This window comes from Amia ocellicauda, chromosome 4 (assembly GCF_036373705.1).
Source record: "Amia ocellicauda isolate fAmiCal2 chromosome 4, fAmiCal2.hap1, whole genome shotgun sequence".
Classification (NCBI taxonomy): Eukaryota; Metazoa; Chordata; class Actinopteri; order Amiiformes; family Amiidae; genus Amia; species Amia ocellicauda.
In genome coordinates this window covers 55,402,752-55,417,347 of record NC_089853.1, presented here as the reverse complement: position 1 = coordinate 55,417,347, position 14,596 = coordinate 55,402,752, and the positions used below count along the sequence as shown (strand labels likewise).

At 39.8% G+C, this 14,596-nt stretch overlaps 1 protein-coding gene across 3 annotated transcripts in view; it reads right to left on the bottom strand.

Annotated features, from left to right (window-relative positions):
• stmn3 (stathmin-like 3) overlaps window positions 1–12,767 on the bottom strand; it is a 36,358-nt gene extending 23,591 nt beyond the window's left edge. For all 3 annotated transcript variants that reach the window (XM_066702822.1, XM_066702823.1, XM_066702824.1), the window contains exon 1: window positions 12,682–12,767. In XM_066702822.1, the coding sequence (XP_066558919.1) occupies window positions 12,682–12,700 (19 nt within the window). In that variant the 5' untranslated portion in view covers window positions 12,701–12,767. The remainder of the gene's footprint in view (window positions 1–12,681) is intronic.
• Window positions 12,768–14,596: the final 1,829 nt, after the last annotated feature.

The window sequence follows — 14,596 nt, the reverse complement described above, 5'->3', positions numbered from 1 at the left end:
ATTATCCTGCTGGAAGTAGCCATCAGAGGATGGGTACATGGTGGTCATAAAGGGATGGACATGGTCAGAAACAATGCTCAGGTAGGCCGTGGCATTTAAACGATGCCCAATTGGCACTAAGGGGCCTAAAGTGTGCCAAGAAAACATCCCCCACACCATTACACCACCACCACCAGCCTGCACAGTGGTAACAAGGCTGATGGATCCATGTTCTCATTCTGTTTACGCCAAATTCTGACTCTACCATCTGAATGTCTCAACAGAAATCGAGACTCATCAGACCAGGCAACATTTTTTCAGTCTTCAACTGTCCAATTTTGGTGAGCTTGTGCAAATTGTAGCCTCTTTTTCCTATTTGTAGTAGAGATGAGTGGTACCCGGTGGGGTCGTCTGCTGTTGTAGCCCATCCGCCTCAAGGTTGTACGTGTTGTGGCTTCACAAATGCTTTGCTGCATACCTCGGTTGTAACGAGTGGTTATTTCAGTCAAAGTTGCTCTTCTATCACCTTGAATCAGTCGGCCCATTCTCCTCTGACCTCTAGCATCAACAAGGCATTTTCGCCCACAGGACCGCCGCATACTGGATGTTTTTCCCTTTTCACACCATTCTTTGTAAACCCTAGAAATGGTTGTGAGTGAAAATCCCAGTAACTGAGCAGATTGTGAAATACTCAGACCGGCCCGTCTGGCACCAACAACCATGCCACGCTCAAAATTGCTTAAATCACCTTTCTTTCCCATTCAGACATTCAGTTTGGAGTTCAGGAGATTGTCTTGACCAGGACCACACCCCTAAATGCATTGAAGCAACTGCCATGTGATTGGTTGGTTAGATAATTGCATTAATGAGAAATTGAACAGGTGTTCCTAATAATCCTTTAGGTGAGTGTATTTAATTAAATGTAACACATAGCCAATATCATTGTGATTGTCTATGAGTAAGGGGCAGCTGCAGGGTTACATTATAGGACATAACACAGCGAGGGGCTTTTAAAATAAATGTCCCCATTAATCTTTAAGATTTTTACTAGACAGATCCTACAATATAAGTGTAGGATGGTTAACCTTTAATTTCCTATGCTGTGGGCTCCCACCTTTTTTACACAGTTTTTCAGTTTGTTGTGTTCGCCATCCTACACAATATTCCTTGGATTACATTGGCAAAACAATGGATGGTTATATTAGCATAGAGGATTCATATTCGTGTCACAGCATGGTATAAATCCCAAAGAGGCACACGCATTCATAAAATGACACCTTAAATAATAGGTATCAGAACCATTTCCTCCCAGGCAGTATCTGGGATTATTGTTGAACCAGACACAATGATGTTCACAAGGGTGGAGCAAAGTGTAACTTAGACATGCCTTTGATGATTCTATTGATATCCACACTGTGGTAACACAATCAAATATGGCCCATCCTAAGGCTAAGATTTCGACCTGAACTTCCTGGCTCAGAAAATACATTATCCATCAGGCAGGTGCTGTCAGTTGCCTAGTAGGTAGCCTTGTTAAAAAGTGCAGCCTCAGCTGGGTGGCTGTTCTGCTGGAGCCTCCCTCCCTCCCTCCCCCTCACTGCAGCAGGGCTACTCAAATCAGCAGCTCTCCACACGGAGGAGCCTAGTGCAACACACACACACACAGTGAAAAAAAGAGAAAGAAAACTAATCCAATCAACTGCTGCTGGCAAGGTGACATTTCATAAAGAATCCCGTACAATCCTGTTTTTTGGGGGGAGACGATGCTTCATACTGCTGCCTGTTTCAAAGTCCTTTTGAGGAGAAAATGAGCAAGGGACAGGTGAGGAGAGCTGAGGCAGACAATGAGGAAGCTAGGTTTGGGCTGCCAGCTTTCTGTCTCTGATAAAGAGTCGACACAATTGGAGACCCTGATGCAGCCTTTGAGACGTGGCCAGAATGTCTTGGTGTTATTCTGTTTTAGTCCTGGCTGTCGTTGTTTTCCACTCTCCCCGTCGCAACTCAAGCTTCATGGATTTCCATGCTGACAGGGGACCTTTGGAGTTGTCCACACAGTAAACCATCCATTCCAAAAGAAAGACTCCATGAGAGTGAGAATGAGGTGACATAGACACAGACACATATTCATCCCAGTGACGGAGATAGCTCACATAGGTTTTTCCTTTCCAGACCAACGTAAACCAAAACTGCAGCTGTTTCTGGGCAACTGAGATCAAGAGGGCAGCGATCAGACAAGTCTTTACAAGTCTGTGGTAAAGTCACTCACTAGAGCGCCCATGACAGATAGGCAGATACGTGCCTTGTGGAGCTTCTCAGTTCAAAGCTTAATAGCTTCTGCCACTCTGTCTGACATCAGCACATCCAGGCTGGCCTGAATTGTGGTGCATTGTTGCAATTAGTAATTTGCAATTCCTTTCCTATCACACTGAGAAAATGTAAGCTTATCCATTAAATTGCAAAACCATATCTTTCCACATTTGTTAAAAAATATAAAAAAAATGTCTGCAGGATAGATACATTAAAAAGCTGTTGTTATTTAAATGGGAGACAAACAATTTATACTCTGCATTTGCTGCAGTACAAAGAAGTGCATTCCAATTATATATCAGGTGGTATTCATGATAACAATTGTTAAACTATCACTGCTAGATTTCAATGTATTTGAAGTATATGTATTGCCTGTATATGTATATGTATAGCATCAAGTATTGCCAGAGCCAGGGACTGTGTTTGAAGATAGTGGAGCATGTTTTCAACTTCAAAAGAACATCCCATTGTTTCTGTCTTCTCAGTCCCTAGGTAGAGAATGACAGAAAAATGTATTGCCATTTGTGTTACAAAGAAGAAATAAATCAATAATAATTATAAGGGAGTATTTCCTATTGAAATCAACAGATTCAATAGTTAATCTTTAACTGTTGGACTCCTCCCTAGCAGAGGAAGAAACAGCAAATCCACATCTAATAAGGACCATTTCTTGCTTAGTGCTCCCTCACTTCATTAAAAAAACTAAAAAAATTGATTGTTCCCCCCGTCTTGGCTCTTGGTGGATCATCTCTCCAACAAGTAGGGAGGAGTGAGCGAACCAGTCATCTAATTTCTGAAGTGAGCTTTAATATAGCTAACTAGTATGAAATAAATGAATCAATATATAAAAGGCATTGCTGTTTTATGATGATGCATGAACATTGCTGAAGAAGGCTTTTATCCAATCCCACTGGCTAAAAAGGGAGATTATTCTTCAAGGAATTGAATAAATGGGAGAGCCACACAATTTCTTTAGATGTCTGGGTTTTATCTTTATTATTTTCACCCCACACAGAAGGCTTGTAAATCCCCTAAAAAGACTTCAGTTTACTACGCGGCGGCCTTTTGTCATGAATACTGTCTGGAAATCCTATCAGCTTGTAACGGGAACATTAGCTTCATAAAGCTGCCATGGATTTGCAAGGGCTGCATTGCAGTGTGCCGTGGGCTTTCCAAGCAGAGACTGCCAGCTGAAAATCTGTTTTGTATGAACCGTGTAGAATGGATGTGTCTCGTGCAGAAAAACCTCACCACTGGCTGCTCCCCAGAAACCCTGAGCTATATTCTTTGGAGATCTGAACTGTCCCGCTGTGAAAAACATCCTAGACACAGCATGATGCTTCTGATCTCCATTAAAAGTTATATTCCAGTTCTCCTTTTTGCAGATTCTCTTTTTTTTTACCCATCTGTTCAGTATATTGCTGTTTCAATGGGCTCTTTTTAAAGAACCGGTGCAATAAAAGCATTTTCTTCTGTTAACCATGAGGCCCATTTCAATCTAAGACTTTGACCAGTCATGTCCTTAATTATTTAAAGGAACTGTTAAGCTCCCATCAGACTTAACAATCATTAATTATGGAGTTGCTCTTATTAGAAATGCAGTGTAACAGCCTAGAGATGTCCAGGGCTGAACTGTGACAAGCAGACAGTTTGCTAAGTGGATACCACTCCTTTTTGTGAGGCCAAAAATGTAAATGCACTTCAGTCAAAGTGGATTCCTCTTTAAAGGGATAAATAATGCCAAAGCATTTTAAACATGTTTTAGTATTCTCCAAAATTAAATTACAAGTTTTTGCAAGAGATCTGAGATGATTTCCATATTTGGAATGTTAAACCAAGGTCTCTTTCAACACCAAACTAACTGTATGTCATTAATACAAACATGAAGGCACAATTAAACAAATCAAAAATAAAAGGAAGACAATTAGCTATATGGTCAAGTCATTCAAAACCTCTTGTATATGTTGTATATGCTAGTTATGCTCCTTTAAATTAGAAAACAGTTCTAATTCTGTTTGCTGTCGTTTTCAAGAACAATGTCCAAAATAAGACAAAACTAATTCTCTAACAATGCAATTTATGGCCATCTCTTCAAATGGTAAAACTCCAAAACAGCCCACATCACTTTTCTTCCCAAGAAGGCAGCCTGTGTAATTCTCCATCCACATTTTTAATCTTTGCCTTGGTCAAATACTATAAATCTAAAAACAAACAAACTGTACATCCCACATATTCCAGTTATCAGTAAGAAGCATTAGACATGAGAGGGGCATGGAGAGATATACGCCAAACACTGGCACAAAACACGTCACTACCAGTGAATGCTGGTCTGAAGATATATGTCGGCCTAGGTATACAATTAGTCAGACAAGCAAGTGCTTGTCTTTAAAACTCTCCCTCCCGGCTCAGATGTGTTTTATTTAATTGGTCCAAGAAAGGTTTCTGAGAGAAAAGGACCACTAATCCCTAGACCAAAGAACAAAGGAGGTGATTTCTCACTCTTTGGAAGAATGGCATCTGTTTCCATTACTGGTTTTCTGGGGGAGTGGAGGTGCCTACTCACTGCATTGCAGTTCTGTGTTCTTCTGGAAAGGCAATGCAGCAGAGATTTCACAGCTGCTCTCCGTGGTGCTGAAATGTACTGCGCTGTGCTTTACAGAGCCGGGGAGAGGACAGACCAAATTAGAGGAACAGAAGGTTGTTCTAAAAAGAGTAAATAAATAAATAAGGTTGTCCCTGTACTGGCCTTTCCCATCTCTTAAGATGAATAGCGACTGAACTGCAGATGTTAAGATTTCGTACTGGCCTTTCCCATCTCTTAAGATGAATAGCGACTGAACTGCAGATGTTAAGATTTCTGTTAAAAAATGTATATATTTTACTATAAAATATAGGATTTTCTTCCCCATGCTGTGCATACGAATGTGTTCAGTGTGTGTGTCTCTTATTTGATTTGTGTACTTAATAGATTGACTGGATCAGTCCTTTGTTTAAGAAAACTGAGAAAAAAAAGATAAATGAAATATATATCAAAAACAAAGCAGTAGTTATTTAATGTTGGACGTGTATATAAAATCATCAAGGGCTTAAGAAATGTAACATTTTACAATGTGAACTTGCATGCAATGCCAAACAAAACACAAACACAAAAAACACATCTTCGTATTGCTTTATATCGCAACTCAGTAACGGGGAATGGTAAATTAGGATTTATATTTTCCATTATATTTTGCTCCTTGAAACCAAAGACCTCTGATTAAATCCTCGCTGGTAATGCTATAATAAAACCTCTAATTTACTAGCAGTAAGTTATGGCTGTGGCAGTTGTGTAAATTGACTATGCCACTGTCTGAGTAGGTTTACAGATTTCAGCTTGGGAAAAAGAAGACTGTCCTATGTTTCTTTCATGAAAGATAATAAAAGCCCCATTCAATTACAGTAAAGAAACGGTCTTTAGAAAGGATTATTTATTTCTATAGGGCTTTTATGAAATTGTAAATGTGACAAATGTACACAATGTATTTCACTTACAAGTCTGCTTTATCATAGAGAACTAGGGAAGACAAATTGCTTTGTATAGCAATATACACTAACCTAAAGGATTATTAGGAACACCATACTAATACTGTGTTTGACCCCCTTTCGCCTTCAGAACTGCCTTAATTCTACGTGGCATTGATTCAACAAGGTGCTGAAAGCATTCTTTAGAAATGTTGGCCCATATTGATAGGATAGCATCTTGCAGTTGATGGAGATTTGTGGGATGCACATCCAGGGCACGAAGCTCCCATTCCAACACATCCCAAAGATGCTCTATTGGGTTGAGATCTGGTGACTGTGGGGGCCAGTTTAGTACAGTGAACTCATTGTCATGTTCAAGAAACCAATTTGAAATGATTCGACCTTTGTGACATGGTGCATTATCCTGCTGGAAGTAGCCATCAGAGGATGGGTACATGGTGGTCATAAAGGGATGGACATGGTCAGAAACAATGCTCAGGTAGGCCGTGGCATTTAAACGATGCCCAATTGGCACTAAGGGGCCTAAAGTGTGCCAAGAAAACATCCCCCACACCATTACACCACCACCACCAGCCTGCACAGTGGTAACAAGGCTGATGGATCCATGTTCTCATTCTGTTTATGCCAAATTCTGACTCTACCATCTGAATGTCTCAACAGAAATCGAGACTCATCAGACCAGGCAACATTTTTTCAGTCTTCAACTGTCCAATTTTGGTGAGCTTGTGCAAATTGTAGCCTCTTTTTCCTATTTGTAGTGGAGATGAGTGGTACCCGGTGGGGTCATCTGCTGTTGTAGCCCATCCGCCTCAAGGTTGTACGTGTTGTGGCTTCACAAATGCTTTGCTGCATACCTCGGTTGTAACGAGTGGTTATTTCAGTCAAAGTTGCTCTTCTATCAGCTTGAATCAGTCGGCCCATTCTCCTCTGACCTCTAGCATCAACAAGGCATTTTCGCCCACAGGACTGCCGCATACTGGATGTTTTTCCCTTTTCACACCATTCTTTGTAAACCCTAGAAATGGTTGTGAGTGAAAATCCCAGTAACTGAGCAGATTGTGAAATACTCAGACCGGCCCGTCTGGCACCAACAACCATGCCACATAACACCTTTAAAATAGGACATACAGTTTCAATAAATATCTACAGAGTGAAAGCTTAGAATAGAGATCCCACAATCTCCCAGCCTGAAAATCCTTTCATTATATTTTGTCAAGCATGCAGTCATCAGACCTATATTGAATGATCTTTGAGCTGGATGCTATTGACATGATAACGCTCAGCAAGAGAAGAGAGGTCCTCTGTTAAGCAGTAGATGAGAGCGATCATTCCGGCTGTATTACCATAAAATTGACAAGCACAATCCTTTTTTCTCCAGTAAATGCCTACCTGCCCCCTGCAGGAGCAGTAACATTGATTAAATCCCTTGCTCTTCTTTGACAGTGCTTCACTGTGACAAGCAATGGCCAATCCAAAGAATGCTATTTGTGATTCATCATCCTGTAAAGCACTTTTAAAAATAATAATAATGTTCAAACAAGCACTGAATTCCTATTGAGCAAAACTAAAAAACAAATGCAGATATTGTTTATAGAAAACACCAGCAAAAATGCAAGGATATTTAGATTTTTTAGTATTAAGACAATACTTTAATGTTGGTATAGATGAATACAACCTCTCAGGCAGTCACACCTGTGCTCACAGTGCAGATCAAAGTCAGGTGTGGGATAACAAGGGGAAAAGAGCATCTTAAAGTGAGTGAGCTTTAATAGCAATGTTGTGCTCCCACAAAGTCAGTACATGACTCTCTCTCCCTGTCTGCTGCAATAGCACTCCCTGGTTTGATATCTGCCCAGAGGAACATTGTCCACTCCAGCAGACCATTTCCCTATTTTGGATAATTTTAACACATGAACAAACCCCAATATTCACAAAAACTCATCAGCTGCAATGTTGCTTTTGCCACAATAGCACTGTAATATTGTAAGGCTTGCTACAGTTCTCTCATTAGACACAGCTCATTGTTCTTGTTTCAACTTCCACACCCATGAATAGTCATCAATGAACAGCAAACCTCATCAATATATTGAAGGCCTTTATATAAGGACATGGGAAAATTCCTGTTCAGAGACAGATGGTTTTATTTCAAAGTCTATTTTTGAAGGTGGTACATATTTTTGGCAAGCAATTGTACATACAGGGGAAAGTAGTATTAGCATAACGTGCTCTAATTAAGCAATTATATTCGTTCCAACCAAAGACTTGCATTCACTTTATATGCTAATTATTAATAATGTATTCCTGATTCAGAACTTGAACTGTCTGGGGTCTCTTGATAGTAGAGAGCCATTTTGGCAAGTATGTGTCCTTTATGAATAAAAACAAAGCAATACTAAATTAAATTTAAAAATGTGTGCATAGCTAACAGTATTTTAAAAAAACAACAACAATAAATGTTAAACCATACAACCATTCATATTGTCAAATATGGGAAATCAAAGTGTACTAAACCACACTGTCAAAACATCCAGTACAAGAGTAATAGGTAATACATTCACCAATGGTTGTTTTCAGAAAACAAAAAGCAGCAAGCAATAGTTGCTATACAAGACAGTGAAATGAAAATGAAAAAGCTGAAAACATTTTAAAATGTATTTGTTTATTTACATACAGTCATAGAGCTTTGATAAATTGAAATGAGCAGCACCGTGTCTACTTTGCTGTAGACCTGCCCCCCTCTGCTTTGACCATCTGCAATGGAGTCTACTTAAATTCAGCGTTCCAGGCATGAATGTATCTCTTGTCTGCTCCATTTTGTGCTCAGTGTTTTGCGACAGTGGTGTGCTTTCACATCGTCAAAAGCGTCTCTTTTTAATACGGTAGGCCATTAACTGTAGTCAAATGAGGCTCCAATTCTCAACACAGTCTGGAGAAATCTGACTGAATTTTTTTTGGCAGAGGTGTTCATAGAATAGTATTCCTCTGAGCTTGGAAATGTATCACAGATTGTTGGAGGCCTCCTTCTAGTCTAAGAATCTTGGAATGTGAAATTAGTGTCAGATAGCTCATGCTTATGGTTAGAGACTGTATACAGCCTGCAATTTGGAGCCTTTAAAAGCCAGAGCCAGTGCTGTTACTGCAGAAGCTAATGAGCAATGGGAGAGGCAGGCCCAGGCCGTCTACGAAGCTTGTTGAGTGGTTCTGCAGTGTGTTGAGAGGCTAGTTAATGTCTGTGTGTCCCCCAGCAGCAGCCTAACTGATTTCACAGACACGCTCCTGCACAGTGCGCTGTAAATCCATCCTGGAGCAGTGCCTTCCATTTTAATGCAGCCACAGTTAAAACCCCGCTTGGCTACCTTTGAGGTGAGTTTTACATTTCAGAAAATGAAGAAAAATCCAATAACCAGGCCTTAAAGCAGTAATCTAATTTTCTGCAGCTCTTTGCCTTCTCCCACCCCCTACACCTTCTTCATCCTGCGAGCACCCAATTGCACACACTTCTCTCTATTAACATACCATCTCTCTCTCTCTCTCTCTCTCTCTCTCTCTCTCTCTCTCTCTCTTTCTTTTGCTATCTACCTAATTGTGTTTTTTGCATTGAATCAGATTACGGTTATTTTTTTCTCTTCTAATTTCATCTTCACATTCTCCCCCATCTCCTACCTCTCTATATTGGTTTGGCAGCTGCTCTGTCTTACTCCCCTCTCTATCTCTCCCTCTCTCTCTCTCTCTCTCTCTCTCTCTCTCTCTCTCTCTCTCTTTCTCTCTCACTCTCTCTTTCTGGGGCCTCGGAGGAATCATCTAATTGTCTTCTTATTCCTGAATCTCCACTCTTCACTCACTCTCCGCTCTCATCATTTCTCTCTCTAGTGCACTAGCTTTTTTTTTTCTTTATGGAGGATTTTTTCTTTTTTTAGGCAAAGAAAAAGTGCTCAGTTGGTAAACAACATGTCTTAGATTTGGTCCTTAAATTAATGCAAAGGAGTCCCATTCATTTAATCATTTCATGCTGTCTCTTCCTCTTCCTGCTGCACTCCTTGTGTTACAATGCATCCTGACAATCAAAAAATGTCATGCAGACTTAAAATGTCTATGCCAGTTGCATTTTTTTGTCTATATATAAATGAGTCTGCAAAATTTCTATATCAGAGCACATTGATAATTTTAGGTCAGCACTTCAAAATTAAAACAAAGGCCTTTTTGTTGACCCCTGGATTGTGTTCCACTAAAATCTGAAATTTAAATATATTTGGTGTTTCAACAGGAAGTTACCACAATACGAATATAGATGTCAGGTTAACGGCTAGTATAAAAGCAAGAAGTCCGAGATGTTTCTAGGTTCAAAGGTCAGCCTGGCCTATGACTAAGTACATAACCTTGGAGATGTCTTGTGACCTCCACCCATCTCCTGTGCAAAGGAAGAACAGTCTGGAAATACAATGATTGGTTGAGCTTTTTAAAGTAAATTGTAAATAAACCTATTGGTAACTAGGACTTAATATATTCTAGCTTTTGAAAAGTGGGTAAACAATGCACAAGGGTACTATGCAATAACCATATATACTGAATAATACAAGAAACACCTCTAAACAGAAAGTGTAGATAGCAAAGTATAGAACAGAGAAAATGTATCTGGGGAAAAAGCACAATGCCATTGCATTTTACCTTATGAATAAAATTTTTCATTATATCTTTCAAAGCTTTGCCACATTATTTCAGTGTTGCTTCCTGTTGATGTGTTCTATGCAATTGTTTTAAAATTGACATTTTCCGTAAGAACTCAAATGCAGTGGTTGCTGTCAAAAAAAGAATAGACTTTTGCAGATAATATAATTTATGTTTATAAAACTTCATAATATTTCTTTCTTTCTCAAATTTACCTCCCCAGATTTTTACAGGAAATAAACTTAGCTCTCTCCAGATAAGGCGTGTCAAAGAAAAAAAAAACGATAATACAACAATAAATACATAACTAAACACATACATATATAAATATAAATAAAAAAAAATAATAATAAGCAGTTCAATTTGGCCTTCACAATGACACGAGCCTTAGGTTTCTCCTCATGCTATTGTGCTGTCTCTGGTGAGAGCAGTGAACACAGGCCCTGATGCTGCACTGAGTTGGGCGGGGCTCCTGCTAAAAGCACAAGAGCTTTCATCCTCAGCATGTGGAAGCCTCATGTAACTGTTTTAAAACACTGCTTCCTTCAACACGCACATACATGACTGGTGCTCCTCACCACACACAAGCCGCAGGGCTCCCAAAGTGCGCATGCCAAACACGGCTGCGTCCTTCTCCCAGCCCCAAACCCGCCGAGTTGTGCGTCAGCGCCAGTCTACAGTTAAAAATGTCCACATCTCCCACCCACTTGTGGCACACAAAAAAAAAAAATGGCTGAGCTAGCTGGGCTGCAGAGGCGAAGGGGAATGAGATGGAAGGAAAAAAAAGAAACACTCCTCAAAAGACTCCTATTGTTGTGGGAGTGAGGGCAGCAAAGGCATGTAATCTTTTTGGCTGGTTTGTTTGTTTTCATTTAAAGAAAGGGCCTGTTGTGTCTGCTACGCACAGCAAGAGTTAGGGAAGAAATGGTCCTGTTTTGTTCTTTTTGGGGTTAAATATTTTGTAGTCAACATGAGATGTGTTTATTTAAATGGGTGTTATTTAATTAATATGTCTGCTCGGTATAAGTATATTCCAGGTAAGGGTGGACACGCCTTTTGCTGTCTGTTCCCATAACCCCCCCCGATGTTCACAGGGTTTCTCTTTGACAGTGGTGAATCATAGAGCTCAAGATGGAAAATGGCTACAGGGTGAACCTCCTGCATTTAAACATGATACCCCCACCACCATCCTTCCCTGACCCCCCCCTCCCCCCCCGTGCACAATACGCAGCACAAAAAACTGAACGCCTGGCATTTCTTTGGCAGCAAAGGCAAAAAGCTTCCATTTGCCTGCATTGATAACAAGCCTAATTACACCGATTTGGCCGGTGCATTGTTTGACGCATTATCTGCCTCTGCAGCATGTGTAAATTCATATTAATTGCTTGAGATCTGGATTGTGAAACAGGTATTCCTTGTCAAGCACAATTGCCACTGAAAAGATGCACATCTACATCTGAGCTGCAGCAAAATCTTAACTGTCTTGCATCTATGCTATCTCCCACCTTGGTTAGTCACGGAGGCACAGATGTACCATCTCTGCATGAAAACTTGCAGGGAAAAGAAAAATAGCAAAGCTAACCCTTTTAGTATGGAGATTATGCATTATTTATCATTTCTAGTAATTAACCCTAGACATAAATTAATCATCCCCCTTTTTTGGCACGCTTTATTACAATTTGAATTATATTTAAAAAAAAGAAGGAGGGGATCTGGGAGGGCGGGGGGCAACAAAATTATAACAGGGGATTTCTCATTAAGGGAAAGCAAAAGAGTCACAGAAATCAAACAAGCTGCAGAATCAATTATAAACTACAAACCTCTGAGCCCTCTGAAGAGCATACAGCTTTATTATTGCATAGTTTTTTCTCCCCTTCTTTTACCAAACTATATATATTTTTTAAAGGCAGTGAATTCATGTCAAATGCAATAACAGCAATACATGCAATATATATATATATATATATATATATATATATATATATATATATATATATATATATATATATATATATATATATATTCAATATGCATGACTCAGTTCATGCATCAGTGCAGATTGGCTCTGTAGGTAAGGAAGTAGCCTCAACCAAATGCAATCATTTGATCTGTTATTATTATTACTATTCTTTCAAAAAGGACTGCACTGTTTCACCAATGCATCCCAGGACTATGCAATCTGGACCAGAGAATAAAGCTTAATCCTACCTGAGACTGTGCTAGCCATGGCTGCTGGAGGTGGAGAGCTGAAGGATGTTATCAGATGGAAGAGAAGAGAGAATGTGAGCCAGAGAGAGGAGCGGGGCTGGGTCTGTCTCGCTTGTAAGTGGTGCAATGCTGAAGCTTCCAGCTGCCTAATGAACAATGAGGAGCACACTGTCAGCTCAATAGGGCTGTAACCTGCCAAGCTCGCAAGAAGGGTGGGGGGAAGGCAGAGAGGCAGGCGCACACACACAGACACACACAGAGAGCCAGACACACACATGCAAAGAGGAGCACTCCTTCTCTTGGAATATTAATCAACAAATCACAAGCCGTACTGCTGAGCCCTTATTGTCACAGTCCTGCTGTCTTGTCTCTGGACCTGATAAATATTTATATTCTTGCTTTATACTGAAGCAAACGAGGAAGAAGGAGGGTGAAGAACCACACCCTGTCTGTTTTTTGTGTGTGGTTTTCTTGTCCAAGGGGACCGTACTTGGGCTTGTAATTTGTTTGTCAGCATCTATAAATGATGCCGTTAGCATTTTGCATCACTGAGATTAAAGTAAATATGCCATCATCTTTGTTTGTTTGATATATTTTTTCTTTTTTTACTGTCATTCTACTGTAATTCTGTCACCTTACCAAGTACATCAGCATCTCCAGTTTTCAGTTTTCCAAAAAGATGCTGTCTTGGAGAAATGCAAGTTTCTTTCAAAAAAGGGAGACAATAAACTGGAAGCATTTTTTGAGGAAAACAGTCAATTAAAGGGGCCAATGTCTCATATTTACATGGAGGATAAAGTAGAAGTCCTCTTATTAAAATGCAGGCAGTCATCAATTGATTGTCAGTGGCAGAGCTGGTTTTACCTTCATAAGTGTAGCTCCTTTGCGCCTGTCGAATATATCATACTGTAAACACTGCATCTTTATACACATAAATTATTGAGGCCAACATTTTCAGTTTAAAATTCATAAAAAAACAATATGCTGCATAATTGAGTCGGGGGAACTTGTACATTTTCCAAAATGATCATCAGAATTTGCTTCCACATTTTGCTGAATAGAATTGACTGATTACGGGCACAGGAAAAGCCATAGCCAATACATTTCATCAGTGCAAGGACTGGGGGACAGAAATAATTTTTTTTGGTTTACTGTCCATATAAGACCACAGCAAACTTCTGCTGTTCAGTCACATACCAACTCTCCAAGAGACATCCTTCAAAAGCACATTCAGCTATGCCAAAGTGGTGATCTCACTGCGCTGTGATGATATCATTTCAGTCCACTCGGACCTGCTTGGTGCAATCATAAAATTGTCTCTTCTGACAGTATCCATTATGACCTCATGCATTTACCCCAAAGCAAATAAAAAAACAGCTATGAATGGCATAAGTGGACTCCATTAGTAACTTAAATATAGTTATGTATAGTATCACGCTTTAAACTGATATTTGCTATACTACCAATACTAATGGATCAAGTCTTCCTTCACCAGTAATTGATAGCACTACAGGTGTACATCGCCTCATTTGTGATTTGTTGGGGTTGGGGTTTTTAAAGGCAGTGACCCCCAGTAGGTATTGTGATAGTTTGAAAAGCAGCAGATTGTCAGAGGAAAACACACACCTACCAGCAAAATAATGCACTGTCACAAAGCTGTCAGTCTAACATTGTTGTGTAGTAAGAGAATAATACTAAAAAAAATCCATAGCAATCTCATTCTCATAACCCTGACTGCATACTATAGAAGCCCTCCGGGACGGCGTATCTAAGGATTGTGTGAGTTGTTTTGCCTTATTGATAATGTGGTGAGCAACTGTCTTTTGGTATTTGTCTGCTGTCTCTCTGCTTTTGTCAATATGTTGTACATCCTTAATCTTTTTCAACATGGGACTTTAAAAGTTTAATTATTTTC